Source organism: Stylophora pistillata, chromosome 10 (genome assembly GCF_964205215.1).
Source record: "Stylophora pistillata chromosome 10, jaStyPist1.2, whole genome shotgun sequence".
Classification (NCBI taxonomy): Eukaryota; Metazoa; Cnidaria; class Anthozoa; order Scleractinia; family Pocilloporidae; genus Stylophora; species Stylophora pistillata.
Genome location: NC_142528.1, coordinates 24,496,432 through 24,515,978, shown reverse-complemented (window position 1 = coordinate 24,515,978; position 19,547 = coordinate 24,496,432). Strand labels below are relative to the sequence as shown.

The following is a 19,547-nucleotide window of genomic DNA, read 5'->3' as shown; positions in this document are numbered from 1 at the left end:
GGTTGATAGAGTGAGTGCTTGTCTTTGCTCAACGAGTGACGACTGTAAAAAGGACTTGCATTACCAGTGGCGGATCCAGACCTTGAGCTGAGGGGGGAGGGGATGGGGTGTTCTTTGTTTTTTACGTGTGCGTGTGTGTGTGTGTGTGTGTGTGTGTGTGTGTGTGTATGTGTGTGTGTGTGTGTGGGTGTGTGTGTGTGTGTGTGTGTGGGTGTGTGTGTGTGTGTGTGTGTGCACCTATCGGCTTTTCTTCCTTCTGCGACTTTTTTTACCCCAAATAAGGGAAGTCCGAGCCCCTCGGGCCCCCCGAGCCCCTCCCTAGATCCGCCACTGATTACTGAGGCGTTCCATACATCACAAGGTGCGTCAGTAGGGAAAGACTTCTGCAGGCCGGAAAGTGCAATCACTATCCAGCTAAATCATGTCGATAACTCCTAACGAGCACACTTCATAAAACTAAGTCCCTTGAGTAGTTCAACAGGCAAACTCCTATCCTCTCCCCCTCCCCCCTTGAAATAGAACGGTTAACTGTCTTTCCTTCTCCGAAATCATCTGTTAGAAATGTCTTCATCCTCATCTCATCGTCGATCATTTATGGTTCATCCTCCATTATAATAGATCAAGCTCTCCTCCTCTCCCATTTACCACCGCCCCACCCCCCCCTTCGGCAGATTACAGCCAATCGCTACGGTGAAAAGAAGACGAAAATTAAAACGTCACGTAAAGGGAAAAACCCGAATACTAAAGGATTAAATGTGAAGAGAGTTTAGTAAATTCCAAAAGCGTGTTGGAGTTGCACAACAAGTTTTCCGTATTCGCTTATGTATCTCTCTTCAAATAATCGAATCACAAGCTGGTGAAAGCGACGAATCTCCCATTAATCTGTGGTCAAGTTTCCTGATTCACAAAAACACACCACTTGTCTTGCAAACTCTACGATGGTGTATGAGGTTCTTTTTTTCGCTTTGACGATTATAGGAGTCAACAGAAGCAGTGTAAGTAATTCCTGACATCTCTACATTGTAAATGTTGTTTGATGTGTATATTAGGACTGTTTGTGACACCAGTAAGAGATGTATAATTTATATTTATAGCGGGCGCTTTCTAGAACAGAAACGCCATAACTGTTCTGGATATATGACCTGTTATTATAAACTTAATTATCCACAAGCTCCAATTATTTCGTTTGGATTAGGAATTAAACTGATTCGACCACAAACAAACCTATTTTTTTTTACTGAGTATCAACTGAAAATCACAAAAATTACATGTTTTGTAGTAGTAAATCATTCCGTTCCAATCGATTAGTTCCGACAAGCTTAAAGTTAAAACGGAATCTTCGCTGTCATGTCAATGGGATCTGAATTTTGCCAGTTTGGCACGTGTGAAAATGACCACAGCGGTTAACAAAATCGACAAGAATTGTTCTTTTTCAGAGGAGACACGCCATTTCCAAAACTATCGCGGTACGCCACAGGTCACGCGATACGTTCATACTCAGTAATGTCGCTGGCAAATCGTTTTACACAAAATATAACCGATTGTTTTTGATGTGGCCAATACTTAAAAAGTTGCTACCCTAATTGAGACATTTTTAAGAGCGTTTTGGATTTTTGCATTTGTCTACAAGAAATTTTTTTTATTATTCTGAGAGATGAGTAGACCCTTACAAAATAGAAACCGAAAGTGGAGACAAAGGGTCATTGTTCGACAACTTCCTGTCTTTCTCAGTAATAAGCATCACGAGCTAGAGACGATTTCCACGAAAGATCTTCACCATCTTTTAACCAAACGTATATTCTATGAAGTTGAAAGCAGGAATACTGTGGTAATCGCACGATAGAAAACAGTAATTAACCAAACAATTTATCTAAGCTAGAAAACAAAAGCGAAATCTTTCACACCAGAAGCAAGCGGAAGGGCAAATATCACATTATTTACGTATGATGCACGATCCTCGCAGTAAATAGCGCTATTTAAGCAATAGCGAAAATCAGACCTGAAAAAAATCAGACAGATTTTTCAGACTATTGCTTTTCAGATTTTTCAGACTATTGCTTTTCAGATTTTTCAGACTATTGCTTTTCAGATTTTTCAGACTATTGCTTAAATAGCACTATTTACTGCGAGGATCGTGCATCATACGTATCTAATACCGCAGTTCAAAATATATGAACTTCATATATTTCATTGTATCTGATTTATCACATAATTGTTATCGACTGTTTTAACAAGACACTCGTTACTTAAGAGCTCTAGTACAAATATGTTATCTGCAATTACTTTAACTAACAATAATATTGCTTCAAAATTAAACTGATTTTATTTATCTCGCGGCAAAGCTATTATTACTTAGTTTAAAGAGTGGTATCGTACTTCCTGAGTGCTATTGTGCGAAGCTTAAAGTGCACCTAAACCCAAAAATTTTTTTTCGCTCAACGAAATAAGCTTATTTTTTGGAGTATTTCTGTGCAAATATTTTTTTATTTTCTCAAGTCTTCAATTTTCTGTGCCCAGTCAAAATACGGAAAAATCGGCGCCATCTTGCCCCACGGGTGAGTTTAAAGAGGAGTGGCTCTAGCGGGTAATGTGACGTCAAATCGAGAACACGAAAGTCTGCATTTCACACATTTTCACTTGTTTGGGAAGGTTGTCGTCGATTTTGTCCGAACTATGCCGACTAGGTGTGTTGTATGAGGAATGTATGAAGCGCGATACCCTCTTGCAAATTTCGCACGTTGCTACATCCTTCTACAACACACTTAGTCGGCATATTTTCAGACAATAGTTGGGTTTCAGGTGACGTCACAAGCTTTGCTGAAGTTAGTGTCCGCCATGTTGGTGTCCCTCGGGTGTCAAATTTATGAATAATTAGTCGATTTCTATAGTGAAGCCCTCTTTCTTATCGCCGTATTATTTCGCCAACTACATGAATATCCAGACAGAAAAAAGCGATAAAAGTATCCGGCATTCATCTTAAGGTATCCCAGTGCTCTCTGAGTATGCCGAAAGCTTAGAGAGTTGGAAGGAAAGATGTTTGCAAAAGATCTCGGTCATTGGGGTTGACCCTGCAAGCATACCAGCCGAGAAGTTCAGTCCAAAATGCTTGCCTCCTGTGGAAGCGTCGGACTTGCTGAGTTACCTCGTTCTTGAGACCAGCTTCTACACCAAGAAGCAGTTCAAGGCCTTCAAGAGTCTAGAGGCGTTTAATCAAATGGTGTCGGGATTTGTAACCTCAGTTGTAGGCAAAGTAATCGCCGGCAAGTATGCCGTGAGAGCACGAGTTTGGCATTCACAGCCTATGAATGATCCTTTAGTGAACATTTGGGTCATTTCCGAAAACGATGGGACTATTTTGTCAGCCCATTGCTTGGGATGCAAAGCTGGACTGGCTGAGTCATGCTCACATATCGCAAGTGTTTTATTTATGTTTGAGGCAACTACTAGAATTCATGGCAAGCTCGCTGGGTGTCACGAAAACTCAGACACCGAAAACTTAGGTCCCTCGAAGTGTTCTCCAAGCTTTCGAAGTGCTCCATAATTCGATAGTGCATAGCATAAGGCATGAACCAATTTTTTTTATAATATAACCGGTGGAACAATGGAACAAATCCGACGCGAAAGACGGACAACAATATCAAGAGTGATTCTTCAGTGAAGCGAATCGTGACGGCGCTGATGCCGAGTCTTCTTTCGCGTTGTTTTTCTCTTTCTGCCTCATTTAAGAACTCTAGCCCAAGGGTCGCAAAATTGTCTTCGTTTTGGGACTGGTGGGCCGAGTCTCTGTTTGTATCCATTATTATCGCGAAATATTTAAGAATTTTAACAGAGCGACAACAAGGATCTGTGCGACGAAGTACAAAAAGGTAAACAAACGTCCCTTTCGGCTCGTCAAAATCACGCCACATTTTAATACTTTGATGTTGGAGCGAGCGCATTTGATCCCGTTAACTGTGAATGAAAAGTTCAAAATTAACGGGAAAAATGGAAGTAAATCTAAGCTAAATGAAGTCTTGTGTCACTCTAAAATGTTTTAATACTCAACCATCGGACGATTTTGCGAAACGTGCAACTGGCGGCCTTGCTTTTGCTGCTTCAGTTGGATCAAGACCCAAAAGGTCAAAATACACGCGGGATTACCAGGAGTGATCATGAGTCGAGTTTATCTCCTGAATTTTCGAGGAGTCTGAGTTTTCGGGGTCTGAGGTCTGAGGTCTGAGTTTTCGGGGTGTGAGTTTTCGTGACACCCCAAGCTTACTTGCACTCAGGTAAAATGCTCATGGATTTTGCCGACATAGGTCAATGAAGTGCCGTATGCGAGGGCTAAAGACATCGATTTCTCATCGGCTAAGAAGCTCAAAGAAAAGCTCGACCAAAAAATCGAGGATCTACAACAGCCGCAAGCCTCGAACCATACAACAACTTCTAGTTCCTCCTGTTCTTCCCCTTGATTTGTGATGATCTTAGCTATAGCGCATTAGATCATATATATAATGAATTTTGCGCTATAGAGATAATAAAATTATTAAATTATTATACGAAAAAATCCTTAGTCTTTCTGCTTTCCACTTTTGCTTGAACAGCCAACAATAATGCATAAAACCATCCCTTCTTTCTCACATGAACTCTTCGTTAGAAACGGTTTGTTTACGCTCGAGGGACACCAAGATGGCGGATATTAACCGTTGCTAAGGTATTGGTCACGTGGGTGAAACCCAAGGATATCGACTACAACCTTCCCAAACAAGTGAAAATGTGTGAAATGCAGACTTTCGTGTTCTCGATTTGACGTCACATTACCCGCCAGAGCCACTCCTCTTTAAACTCGGTCGTGGGGCAAGATGGCGCCGATTTTTCCTTATTTTGACTGGGCACAGAAAATTGAAGACTTGAGAAAATAAAAAAATATTTGCACAGAAATACTCCAAAAAATAGGCTTATTTCGTTGAGCGAAAAAAAATTTTTGGGTTTAGGTGCACTTTAAATATTGTTATACATTTAAATTACTTTCTAATGGATAAGAATCGATTAAATAATCAGAATTACCAACAGAATTCAAAACTGATATTTTCTTTCTTGATCTTAGAAGCCAGCTAAGCAGGCGTAAACATTGAGGCCCCTTAATGAGCCTTTTTTGTTTCCTTAATTTTTTTCGAGGAAAAAAGTTTAACCCGACAAAACTGTTTTCTTTGTTATTGTTCCCCTTCTCTCTTCTTACAGTCGTTGAGCGGTGGCTATTACCAGTTGTCCAGCCTATCCTGCAAGAAATGCCCAGCAGGATCTTTCACACTCTGCTCACAAAATGAAGAGTCACGGTGTGAAAAGTGCCCGGATGGAACATACACTGATAAGCCTTCTCGCCGAGGAACGTGCAAGCGCTGCGCCAGATGTGCTTACAACGAATTCGAGTCACATCCTTGTAATTCAACGTCGAATACCGTTTGTGTGAAATGCAGAAAATGTCCTTTAGGCTTCGGCGTGTTCAGGCCTTGTCAAAAGAGAAGAGACACTGATTGCGTGAAGTGCCCCGTTTCCGAGGGCTGGTTTAGCGATTACCTTAAAACTGATTGTGGATTTAAAGGTAACAGTTAAAGTTCTTTTCAAAATCAGAATGACTTTTCGGTTCTTTTTTGCTACCAAGTGTTATATACTAAGCGGTGACCGTAAAGCTGTTCTGTTTCATTCAAGACGGGGATTTCAAAAGTTTTGAAAATGATACAACAAAACTACCAGCTAAAGAAACAAAAAGGACTGGGACTGGTTTGAGAGCCAGACCCTGCTCTCCCATCCTTTAAATTTTGATTTTTATAACATGGCTTCGGGTCCGTTAAGTTACCGAGACTTTCGAGAAACGGGCTCCTGGAAAAAGTGTTGGCTTTACTTTGAAAGGTGTTGTCGTTTGTGGGATGTAACGAAAGCGTCAGCTTCCTCCCCCCCTCCTGCCAAATCCGGGCCTAATTGTGTACAAATGCTCTACCAAGATCAGCGGCTGTGACTATCTACGCATTGACCAAGCTTTAAAAAAACTAGACCTTGTTCGCTCGCGAAAGTGATTTCTTTACTTTTAAACACCCCCACATGTCGAGTCTGAGACTCGACAATTCAGGTTCAATTCCCTACCCCAGCCAGGCAAGATTCAAATTCCCCACCCCCTCTGGCGCGGACGACAGTCAAATGTCTGTGGGTTGTCCAGGGGGATGCTGAAACTTCGAACTGATCGTTGTCTAGTAGGGCTGTCCTGTTATGCCTTCCTCCGGGAGGTGTCCACCAGAGGAGGGTCGACTATATCAAGTAACAAAGAATCGGCAAATAAAATCTTTGTTGCACGATTCTTCAGACACACGTAAAATGTTGGAATGCTAAAGTATTACTTTTTTGTTGCAAAGCGCGAGGATACTTCTTAGGTATTTGAATGTTTGACATTGTGGAGTTTGAGTAAAGCGAGTCGAGGCATGGGGTATCGGCTACACGCTCTTTTAATGCTTTTTCCTTTTCTCATTTAGCTGGTTATGATGTTGGTATCGATATCAAGAGAAAAGAAAAGCCTAAGGACACTTTTGTAGTTATAAAAGAGGAGATAAACCCCTGGGAAAATGGCAGAAAGAACCCCAAGACTCAGTCTAAACTTGCGTTTGTTGAGAAACATGTCAACGCTAGCATCTTTGTATCCGCGATACCTTCCCTTGTTCCAACGCCTTCAAGTGTATTCTCCGCAACGAAGTCCACTAGTGCAGTAGACCAAGGTACAGTTTTGGTCAGTTCTGCTATTCATAGCTCAGCATCGTCTTCACCGAGCGTCGAGAATTCAATTACTCTCCCCGCGGGAGAAAGCATTGGCCCTACGCTCCGAACGGATATTCCTTCCAAACGGCGACCTCCATCACGCCCGACAGAAAAATCAGATTCCTCCCTTAAAACACCGACAGATTTTGGAGTACAAGGAGATGATGGGAACATTCCTAGTCGTACAGCGCGAAAAATTCCTCAGAACAGAACAGATGCAACGACAACGGGTGTAACATCGCCCGTTTCACCTCCGGAGCGCGTCAAGACCGGGTACATCAACAACCACGGAGTGGATGACGAATATAGCACAGAATCCTATCACCATCGTAGTACCTGGTGGAAGCTGGGTAAGGCTAAGCTGACTTTGTCCTCCTCAGTTTTCTCCGTGTAAATATCTAGCTGCTGTGACTACCATTATCCCCTCCTTAGCTCCCCCTGACATATCCAGGAGGAGGGCCCGGGATTTCCGATCGCCCCTCCATCAGATATGTGTAGGTATTTTTACTACTTGTCTTACAACAAAATTATTGCAAAGACAAGATCGCATTTCATTATTCAACACGGAAGTATTAAAAAATGACGTGTAAAAGAGTTTCCTTTTCCTATTTAGTCTATAGGAACCTAAACTGAAAAAAAAGATGTTTTCTGAATCAAAATTGGGACCCCCTCCTAATAAAAAATTCCTGGATCCGCCTGAGTGTGATTGGATGACGTTGTCTCCTGAGTTTCTAAGGGAGGCACTAAGGCATGGGGGGGGGGGGGGAGGGTATCGATTTTTTTCCTGGCTCCAGTTGAAGGTGATGAAAGTTCACAAAGAAGTTCTTCGCGAATTTCTTCAGATGTTTGAAGGAGAAGTGAAAAGCTGGTCAGAAATTTTGGTTAGGAAACCAGATACCTTGGGATAAGAAAAAATTACCAGTGTTAAGAACCTTTGCGTGCCTTATTGTGCATACAGTTATGCCTAACGTTGTTTGCTATCTCGACCTTGTGTTGGGATATTTTAGGCTATTTTTGACGGTCATTTTCGGTAATTTTGTTTTACAGGAACTGATACTGACACAGCAACATTGGTGGTCACCAGCAACAAAGGACATATAGAAGTGGATATCCCCCCTCCAACAAAGGAAGTCCAGGCCTCAGACTATGAACTTAACCGAAACTGGCTGTGGATAGTAGGAGCTTCCGTTTCCGTTGTTATTCTTGCGGGTTTAGCCCTCAAGGTAAAGAAAGCCAAAGGTAAAAGGTTTTGATGTCTCGTAGCAGACTATGCATAATATTTAACCTGGTGGAGGAATTTAGTTATTTAGTAAATGAACCCTTTCAGGTGGCTTGCATGTCGGCTGATAATGTCCACGGCTGAGATATTGCCCGTGAAATGAGGCGAGGCTTCAGTAAACAAAGTTTAATGTCTTTACGTGGGGCACGGTTACCCATATTACTCGAGCCAGAGGCTCATGTATGAAACACAAGACAACAACCCAACCATCCCAGCCCAGGGGAGGACATCCATCACACAGTAATCTCGTGCGTGGGAAATTCACGTCTCCTACCCCTAACCCTGCAGGAGACAGGACCTCCGTTTATTCGTCCCTATCCGAGAAGACTAGAATATCTAATCATTTCTTGATGTTATAAAAAGGCAGCATATTCTTCCCAATTATTTTAAGACCTTGAGTGTTGGTCCGGCCGGGGCTCGAACCCTCGACCTCCCGCACATCAGTCCAGTGCTCTATCCATTGAGCTAACCGGGAGGCTTCGAGGACAAATGTGAAATTTTAAGGACAATCTCTAACCATTGAGCTAACCGGGAGGCTTCGAGGACAAATGTGAAATTTTAAGGACAATCTCGTAACGAAGGACATTGTCAGCCGAAAATCCAGCCAGCTTGAAGGGATTTATTCATTTCATAACCCTCCCATTAATTTTCGTATCGGGCGTTTACGGAAAATTGTGTTGTGCATGCGCATAAGCACTTGTGTGCAACGGATAAAAAGACTTCCGAATTTGAAGTCAAAAGTAATCATTTTTTATGATAATAATGGAAAAAAGTTAACATACTTCCAAATGATTTTAAGGAGCTAATGAAGGACTGCCCATGACCCCTTTACCCCTGATATTTCTACTCACACCCTCTCCTATTGCTCCGGGATACGCTAAAGACCTAAGGTCGAGAATGGAAAAGTCTACTTATATTTAAGAAAGTTGTCTTCAAATTTATGAGTGAAAATTTTGTTTCACAAAACCCGAGGAATGCAGTTCTCTTTTCCATTTTGTGTAGAGAGAGAAAAAGGACTCTTTTTCTGATTATGACCGTGAGTAAAATAAATCCTTTACCCCCCATTTATGGTAATAGAGATTGTGAGAACGGCTTGTATGGATGTGGTTTGGATGTATTTAGCTAATGTTTAAAAATCTTTCCGCCACAAACGTGGCACAATTATGTCTTTTTACGTGCAGGGTCTTTGTTTACTTTTCCTCGTCTAAGGGTTAACTGCAGAAGCCCTCCACGCTGCGTGCAATCGACGGACTGTTGTGATAGGGCTTCTATATCAAGCGCTTCAGGAGCTTACGAGGAACAGGTATAGTGATCGTGGGTTCGTCCTCAATATTTCAATATTCTTTAACTTTGTTGGCATTTCAGTGCGGCGATTTCAAAACTTATCCTTCGCTTATTTGACTAATAGACCGAGACCTCCACCAGATCAAAGTACACCGAGGAAGATGAAACAGAAAATAATTTACCAACTTCCGACCCAACTCAGTACATTTTGCCGTACACTGGAAGCACTCTTGTGATTGCAGATGTTCATCATACCTCGCAATTTGATGGGCTCGGCATAAGGTGGGTGGGGAAGTGATTTGTACAGGTTCAGACTATTTCAATTTTTTTCTGTTGTTTTTTTTTTTCTTTTTCATGGAGCAATTAATTGACTCAGTATGGGAATGAAGTGGACTTGGCTTCCTGTTTTCCCTTAGATTCCAACGACTTATAATGAAAGCTAATACCTTCGTTTTAGCTAATGATCGAAATGTCAACTTTGGAATCTCTTGCTAGTGGCCAATCTACATCATAAACTCAATTGATAAAACCAAATTATCTTGCAATACCACCACCGACGCAGCACCACAGTCTCTTTAGACATTTACTCTCCTTTTTCATTTGTAGGTTCAGTTTTACCTAGGTTTTCTTGTCACTGGGGTCAATTTAAACATATTGTCTCCTCATAAGAGGGCCAAATCACTGTTCCCACCATATTACTAAACAGTAATCGACTCGTTTCCTACAGGTCGCTTAGTTACATAACGGAAGCAGAGGCCAGGTTCGACAGTTCTGGTGGAAAGCTTTCTGCGCCGGACTCTGATGTAGTTATCACTGTAGGGAGTGGAGCAGTTCCCGAGGGAAATAAACACCCTTTTTTCTTCCGTGTGCCCAAGCATGACACTACTTTGTTGCAGGATATCCCAGAAATGCCCGATGGAAAACTAATTTCCCCCGTTATCGAGTGTGGACCTCACGGCCTAACCTTGTTGAAGCCGGTGGAAATCACTGTTCCACATGATCTGTGCTTGGACAAGGTCAAGAAAGACTCGATAAGGGTTTACAGATGTGAGCCATCCTCTGAAGGTAATTATAAATCGCTATGCAAAAGCACTTTTCATCAAAAGTGCTTTTACGGGCATGTTAACGACGCACCAGCAAATATTCGAAGACGTAAAGAAATTTGATATTCTTAAACTCTTAATAAAGATGTAGTTGCCAGTGGTTTCTAGAACGAAGGTTACAGACATAATACATTAACAGCGGAACAACTAATTACAACAATGAAATAACATAGGAAACGCGATAACACAGGCTGAAATATGAAACAAGCGAAGATAGGAGACATTACCTGACGATTTGGGAATACTGCATAAAGAACTAACGTTGGTCGACCTTTAACTAACGAAGTCCTTGCAAATTTTAGAACCCGCGCGAATGTGGAGCTATTTATACTATTATACGCTGGGACTGGGGCGAGGCGGGGATTGGTTTCTATGGGAGTGGCACAGGGGCGTTATAAACCCATCAAAAAGCTAAATTTAGGCAATGGACCAAAAAGAACGCAGGACTAACCAAACAATATGTCCGACTTGATTTGTCGCTCAATCTTGTCAGCCTGAGAACGTAAAAGTTGATTCGGACTTGCTGGGGCGGATCCAGGATTTAGTCAAGGGGGTTTCGGAGAATTGTCCCCCTCCTAAGGGGTCCGAGAATTTGAAAATTAGGTCTTCGGAAACATGATTTCCAGCGTTCTGAGGGAAAATTCAGGGGGTTCGACCGAACCACTCGAACCACCCCTGGATCCACCCCAGACTTGGGGTATGGGAACACCTCCTCGCTCCTCGATTTTCAACTTTTTGTGATGGTAATGTTTTAACAGATACAATGAACAAATTTTAATCTCATCCCTAGACAACCAGTAGCCGGTTCAACTCATTTGACCAAAGCATATAAAAATCATTGTCATGGTTTTGGAAAGCATTTTTCCTGGATTTTTATATACTTGCATGTATGTTATCGCAGTTATGGTATCTACACCGTCATTTAATGATTTCATTTTTCATCACTTGGGCGGGGGGGGGGGGAGGTAGAGGTTTTTTTTGGCTCTAACTTTTCATAATTACACGTTTGTAAAGAACCGTTAATTTATAATTTCTTCTATTAATAAATGACTAACGATTTACGACACCGGAAGTATTTCCAAACCGGAAGTCAATTCTGTCGCTAATCAGTTTTATTCGCGATTAGAAGTTAAAGGACTTACATAAATGTATTTTCGTGATATGTCAAAACTTTTATTCATAAACAACAGAACCGGACTCCAATTAAGGCAATCATTTAGTTCTTAGTTAAGGATATCTGAGACATTTGACGGCTGACATTGGGTTGCTTATTTGACGGTTGACGGCAAAAATATTGCGTTTTTGACAATTGACGGTTAATATTTTGGCCGTTTGACGGTCGACCGTTAACTCCATTGAAACCCTCCCCTAAGGCTCTCTAATATTCGTATGATCCTCTCCCACGGGCAGTCAATTTTCTATAGCCCCCCATTTTTACGCTCTGTCGGTAACGAATGACCCCCCTCCGTTCCCTCTGAAAGCCGTGCGATTCCCCAAAATCATCTGTCCCCCTGTCCCTCCGCAATAAATAATGGCTGGTCTTTAAAGACGCCTTCTCATCAATTCTTTTAAAGGGCCGCTAAAATGGGAGAAAGTTCCTTCAGCATCAGAAAAAAACTGCCAATCCAAAGCATGGTTTACAGTGAAGAAGAACTCCATCCACATCAAGACAACGACCTTTTCCAGATGGAGCGTGTTTGCCTGTGGCGGAACGAAGAGGAAAAGAGCGAGAGTTTACTTTAGCAGACATAACACGAGAAGCGATCACATTTACCTACGCTTCTACATTTACAGTGATAATGAGGATTCAAAGAAGGTATGTCGGAAACCGTGTCTTCAGAAGTTTCAGACGATTCCGTTCTGGGCCGGCGATCAGTTGGTAAACGGTACAAAATAGCAATTAAATGGCGCGATGGTAGCGGCGGGGCGAAAAAAGAGGAAGACCGGAGTGGACTTTCTACTATCTGTTGCTGTGTTTGTGTTGAAATTTGTTTTATAACATCTCAAATAGTAATTCTTATGGTTTGATTTGACAAGCGAGTGAAAGAACAAGAGAAAGAGTCTTTTCCCGGCCATAAATCATCAAAGGAGAAACCCTTTAAGATGTGCGACGACGAAACAGATGTTATCGTGAAGCTCACTGATCTTCAAGACGGTTGGGAACTGGACAAGACTCCCAGTGTACAGGTGAGGTATTGAGCAGATTTGAACATGTAATGCAAACGGACTCTGTGGTGTAACCGCCGGACATTGAAAATTATTACATGTCGCCATCTTGAATTTCCTTTAAACTCGATTCTATGCCCCCCTCCATCCCCAACAAATGTCTAATGTTACTTAACGTGTCGCCTTTCGTACCATGACAACTCATTCATGTTTTCTCGTGACCTCAGTTATGAAATTAAGCGCGTAGTTGGCCAAGGTGTTGGCGAGTGGGAGAGAATTGATGTATCAAAGAAACACTTGGATGCTTCACTTTTCTTTCCTTATATCAAGTAGTTTACATAGCAGCTAATTTTGTTGCATCTTTTCTTTGTAGAGATACGACTACGAAACCGCATATCGCAATGGATTCCGTGCAAAAGATGCATGTGATTTTGCAGTTAAACCAGCACGTCTAGGGGTGGACGAATTTTCTTGCAATCTTAAATTTAATCAAGAAGACAGTTCCACGGAGTATTCAATTTATCTTTACCCAGGGTATACACCGCGACAGGTAAAGTATACCATCGTACAGGTCGCAGTTGTTCGAAGGATGGATAACTCTATCCACTGGAGAAATCTCTATCCGGCACAGTACGTTTTGTTAACACTTATTCGCTGGATAGCGATTTATCCATATAGGACAACGTTTTCCACTATTCGAATATATAACTGGGCCCAGAAGTCATAAAACACTCGCGTAGCAATGTTCTAACATTTGTGAACCTCGGTGCCCAAGTCGTATGAAATTGGAAACCCAGTCGTAAACCATTTTACTTGTTCTGTTTGTATACCTCAGTCGTAAAAAATTCGCTCCCAATTCGTTTCCCAGTCGTGCAATAATCATCATCAAATCGCAGAACATTCTTATCCCTATCGTATAACAGTATACTGCAATTGCTCAGATGTCTAGAGAGATTCACGGGCTCTGATTGGTCGAGGATTGCGTCATATCTCGCTCATATCTCGCTATAATCATCCCGCATCAGACCGTTATCGAAGTAACGCAGAATATTTTGGATCTGACCAGTCGCAATTGGCTTATTGTCCGGCATCTTAAGCCTGTTAAACGCTTTCTGGCCAACGAATGTTGACACGATCACTACACATTAACACGTTTCATTCAGTTTTTGCTTATGTCATGTGCAGGTTACAGATTTACCATATGATCTAAGCGCTAGACTTTGTGTCTCAGTTCTTTAATGCATGACATGTTGGACCCGAAGAAATAGAATAAAATTTACGTTCTACCTATGATAATCATATGACAAATTATATTACAGCAATTATTTACCTCAGGCTCGGTGAATATTGTTAAATATTTGTGAAACAAACCCAAAGGAATCGTATCGAAGTCGCGTGACAATTGTAGGATGGCTTAGGACTTAATTATGAGTCAATTTGTTTTCGAAGCTATTTTTCAAATTTTGTTTATTACTCAATCCGCAGACTAGTCGAAAGACTATTGTCGAAAGTTCTGGGAGTGACTCACCTTCTAACGGTTGTGAGGTGGCGGATTCAGTTTCTATTACAATACCAGAGGAGAACGAGATCAATGGAAGCGAAGAAACGACAACTTTAATGGGTTTGTAACAACGATTGGTTTTCATAATAGCGCAATTTTCAATTGAGCGGATTTCATTGGTTTTCCTTTGATACGCTCCTTGATTGGCCTAAACGGTTCATGCCACTTTCTCAGCCAATCAGATGCGAGATTTTAAATCATTTGCGTCTAATTCCTCTGCGTTTTCCCGCGCTTTGTGCAGTTGGCTGGACTTTACTTTGAGTGCACATTGGCGGGCTCTTACAAGTAATTTTCTTTCTTCTGGTTTGTCACTCTGATTACTTTGGTTTCACGAAACTCAGACGAAAAGTGCTCTCACAATAAGCACAAAAAAAAAAGAAAAAAAATGGTGCAAGAGATGATTAAGATGTGTGTTGTGGCGAATTTGTGATATTCTTCAATTCTCGCATGGAAGTCCTATGCTTTTTGCGTCAATTAATTTACGCTTATTCTTTTCGTTATCTCATGTATCCTTCATGCCCATTATTTTCGCACTTTAGGTAAATCATGCCGTCCTTTATATATCATGTTTTCCGCTCCTTATAGCAGTGTGCCTTTTTTTGCTTCGATGTAAACCTTTTCCCTAGGAATGTTTCGTGTTACGTATATTCCTTCATCATTTGTTAAGTTTTTGTCTCGTCGTACCTTTGTATTTATTTTTCTCGTCTTATTTGTTAGTATATCGTTGTAAAGAGGGTCTCGATAAGGGGGGGGAGGGGGAGGGTTAAGTTGACGGTTGGCGGTTAAAAATAACCCCTTTTAATTTTTGGGATGCCGTTTATAATAATAATAATGATGATGATAATAATAATAATAATAATAATAATAATAATAATAATAATAAAAGATTTATACCGCGCCAGTATCCTACTGTTCAAAGGCGCCTACAAAAACTTTAAAGGCTTTTCTAAAAAGAAAAGTTTTTAATCTACTTTTAAAAACAGACACAAACTGAGCATTTCTAATTTCACATGGCAAAGCATTCCATAATGACAGTGCTGCTTCAGAGAAGGATCTTGCGCCATATGTTTTCAAGTTATAGGATGGAGAAACCAGAAGGTGCTTGGATGATGAGCGTAGTTGACGCGATGGGGTGTAAGATGTAAGCAAATCACAAATGTACGACGGTGCCAAGTTGTTAAGTGCCTTGTAGGTTATAAGTAAAATCTTAAAAATAATACGTTGATTAACGGAAAGCCAATGAAGATTAAAAAGAACAGGCGTAATGTGATCATGCCTTTTTGTAAGTGTGACGAGGCGCGCCGCGGCATTCTGGACGTGTTGTAGCTTTTTTATAGTGTAGGCTGGTAGGCCATACAAACGGGAATTAGAGTAATCCAGCTTCGAAGATACAAACATATGAACCAGCAATTCAGTTGTGGTCGCTGAAAGATATTTCCTGATATAGCTATTATTTCGCAAATGATAAAATGAAGATTTGCAAATGTCAGTAATATGATCGTTGAAGCAAAAATGGCTATCAAACATAGTGCCGATATTCCTCGCCTTTTGCACGGAATGTATAGTCTCACCAGCAACTGAAATTTCGTGAAGGAGTGGTCTTGGAAGATGTTTAGCGGAGATCACCAATAATTCAGTTTTGTCTTTATTTAATTTAAGGCGATTAACCATCATCCAATGATTAATTTCATTCACACAGCTCTCGATGCTAGAAACCGCTAGATCCCTATCACCCAGTACGGTTGGTGGGAAAGACAAGTAAAGCTGTGAGTCGTCAGCGTAAAAGTGATAGCTCAGGTTAAATTTCTTTAAGATATCTGAAAGCGGCGAAGTATAAAGCAAATACAAAATGGGTCCCAAGACATATCCTTGTGGCACTCCACATTTAAGGTCATGTTTCGTAGAAGTACCACCATCGACGGAGACATATTGCGTGCGATTCGATAAATAAGATTGCAACCATAATAGAGGCTTTCCAGCCATCCCAAACCGTACACGTAAACGAGAGAGGAGGATGGTATGATCGACTGTATCGAAGGCAGCGGAAAGGTATAGGGTAAAATATGGACTTGACTGGAATATTTTTTGGACCATTTTTTGGACCCCTTTTTTGGACCATTTTTTTAGGCCATTTTATAAAGGGGGAAGCACATCATTAGTACTCAGGGAGGGATGGGTGCAGTTTATAAGTACTGAGGGGGGGGTGGGAGGCAGACTGTTATCACTTAGGGAGGGGCGGGAGGTGGTTGTAATTGTAAACACTACTGGTTAATGGAGCTTTAACTCGATCGTACAAATTATTTTAATCGGTCTTAAACCGGTTGCTATAATTATGGAATACGAGTGTTTTGATTTCCTGCCATTCGGTCTTGACGGTTCAGGTTTAGATCTCCTCGAATTATTGCTTTGCCTCGATAGAATACAAGCAGGCGAAGCCTTTTAACATTTGTTACCGCTTTTTCTCACGGCAGTGATTGATATCGCTGAGGGACTTTAATTTTTGCATTCAAGGAATGTGGTACATCGCAACTTGAAAACCGGGGAATGTCTATTTCGGTAGCCACATATGGTTTATCCCGCGCTCAACGTTAGACGTCAAAACTTTTATTTATAAACAACATAACTAGACCCCAATTAAGGCAATCGTTTAGTTCTTAATTAAGGATATCTGAGACATTTGACGGCTAACATTGGCTTGGTATTTTGACAGTTGACGGTAAAAAAATATTGCGTTTTTGACGGTTGACGGTGTTAACCCCATTGAGACCCCCTGTAAAGGTCGTTTTTCTCTTTCCTAAGAATTACTTCTTTAAGCGCATATGAAGAGAGTTAGTAAATCTAATGCTGAGAAAACGTGTTTAATTGAAGCGGGTCCTTGCCTCTTCATACTTCATCTTCCATGTGGGCCCTGGACCTGAAAACTTTCAGGTCATTTGGCTTAAACCGGAGTGGTGTTCTCCAAAGGACCATAAATGTCTCTCTCTCGTGTTTCTGGATGTTTTGACAATTCAGTTTGTAACAAATTTTACGGCATAGTATTAGCTACATCTATAAATTCCTGGGATCTACGAAAACGGGAAATCGAGTGATTTAGGAACAATTTAATACCAATTATTTTTGCAGAGAATGAATTCTGGAAGCGAAATTCAATCTCTTCGCTCGATCTTCCCTAACTGAAACCTGACTAGGACAGTTAGAGTGCATTTTGATTATTGTATCAAAAAACCAAAACCAAAGTAATCTTTACTAACAGGCAGATATCACCAGGAGCCGATGAGAACTCAAAGTAAAACTCTGGCAAACTGCCTGAAGCACGGGAAAACAGGAGCGAACAAGTCGCAATTGATTCAAGTTTTGCAATTGATTGGTTGAGAAAGTGGTGCGAATTTTCTGAACCAATCACAGAGCGAAGTAAAGCAAACTAAAACAACTCCAGATTTCTACCGAAACTCAACGGAAAATGACTCTAGCGTGCTGCACAGCTTAATTGAGGGAATAAAAGTCCCGTGGCAGGATTGACGCGACTTAATGATACAACAAAAACTCCCCCTTTCTCCACCTCTAACGTGGTTAAATTAATAAGAAAGAATTGCCTGAGGATTTGCCCGATAAATGCTATAATGTTGTCTAATAAATTACTTTAATTTTTTTTTGTAGATGATTCCCGGACCGATCAAACAGAATATTTCAGCCGCGATATGACCTCGTTAGGCAGTAACAGACAACCAGCAACAGTAGAACATTTCAACTGCTTACGCGGGGAAACCGGTTTGAAATGGAAAGATGTTTTGCGAAAACTGGGTTTGAAGGAGGCGTTAATCGAAAGTATATGTGTCGATCATAGGGAATATGGGGTGCAAGAGATGTTTTACCAAGGTCTACTGGAGTGGAAAGAATGTTTCGGCGAGAAAGCTACCACCAAAAAACTGTGTGATGTCCTTCGTGAGGTACGCTGCACGGAAGCTTTGAAAAAGTTAAGAGAAGGTATGGTCGCTGAAATGTTATTTTATTTCTAGTAACATCCTTATTCCAGGTTCGGTTGCATTTGGAATAAAATCTAGAATTTTCCAATTGACTGTCGTAAATACTTCGGGATTGCATTGGTTTTGCAGAACTCTACCTTACACTGGTCCGTGATTGGTTCGGCAACCCTGCATCATCTATTATTCCAACTATTTATAAGTTCAAAACTACTAGTGGTGACTTTGCTGCTCATGTATTCCTGCGTTCATGTCACTTGAAGCGAAGAGAATGCTTTATTTATCCTCGAATTTTAAATCCCCTAAATTAGCTAATTTCTGCCAATATTTCCATTCGTCGCGCGCCGTCAAAACATATCAACGGAAAAAAAAAAACCATGCTAAAAGAGTAAGCTGTAAGGAGTAAGGGAGAGCGACAAGAAAAAAAAAAACAAAAAAACAAATCGACTTAATTTTTTGCTGCGTACGTTTTAAATCAACTTTCTGTCCTCTTAAGTTGTAGAGTGTGATGCTGCTGCTCCAGTACAAGAAAGCGCCGCAAGTCCTTGGACCACAGTATAAAGATTCCACAATTCTAGTACATGTTGGCTCAGAACGAGCTGGTTTTCCACATGTATAACAGACATTTGCCGGTGGGAAATACCTTTTCAGCCGACTTAGCTGGCCAATTAAAACATCAATTCTCCTCGATTTTTGTTTGTCGATGAATCCTCTTGTGACTCGGTTGCCATTAAGTGTAAGACGAATGCTCGGTCAGCGAAAAGGCCAGAAATTTGTTGGAATGGAATCGTGAGAGCCTTATCAATTGATAGCTTTACTATTCATACGCCTAAGGAAGTTCGTAATTTATTTTAAGTTATAAGCGTTTGTTTAGAACTTTCCTTCTACTCAGCGTCAAGCTTCTCCTTGTAATATTTTTGTTGTTGTTGATCAACGCGAAAAGGCTATCAGGAACGTACACATGATCACCAATAAAAGAGGTTCTTGTTTCATTGCGAATTTACATAGTAAAAAGGGGTATAAATTCCTTTTTTTTTTTAGCGAAGAGAACTGTTTATTTTGATAGAAACAGAATTAAAACTGATTGCCGATGTAAGTAACATATTTTGGTCATTAGAACAGAGCAGGACACGTTTTCTATTAAAACAATCAACTAAAGCATAGTAGTAAAAACACGGTAATAAAAATATTTCAACAGGGAGCACACATCACAAACATAGTTTTCAGTGGGCCCTACATAAAATGAATTACAGAAATAACAAAAATGCCTAAAAAGTGAAAAATGAAAAGTTTTAATGGAGACCGAAGTAGTTGAAAATTCAAGAATTGTTTTGAGATGTTCAAAAGGCAAACCCCTCTCCTCTCCCCCCCCCCTTGAAATTGAACGGTTA

At 40.9% G+C, this 19,547-nt stretch overlaps 1 protein-coding gene across 1 annotated transcript; it reads left to right on the top strand.

Moving 5' to 3' along the window:
- Positions 1–736: 736 nt before the first annotated feature.
- On the top strand, positions 737–19,148 carry LOC111321435 (uncharacterized). The gene is made up of 13 exons (XM_022924315.2): positions 737–995; positions 5,221–5,581; positions 6,504–7,133; positions 7,831–8,022; positions 9,244–9,365; positions 9,471–9,628; positions 10,074–10,411; positions 12,024–12,265; positions 12,487–12,636; positions 12,989–13,165; positions 14,101–14,236; positions 17,834–18,160; positions 18,653–19,148. Exons 1-13 carry the CDS (start codon positions 939–941, stop codon positions 18,715–18,717), a joined length of 2,955 nt encoding a protein of 984 aa, XP_022780050.2. The 5' UTR covers positions 737–938; the 3' UTR covers positions 18,718–19,148.
- The last annotated feature ends 399 nt before the right edge of the window (positions 19,149–19,547 follow it).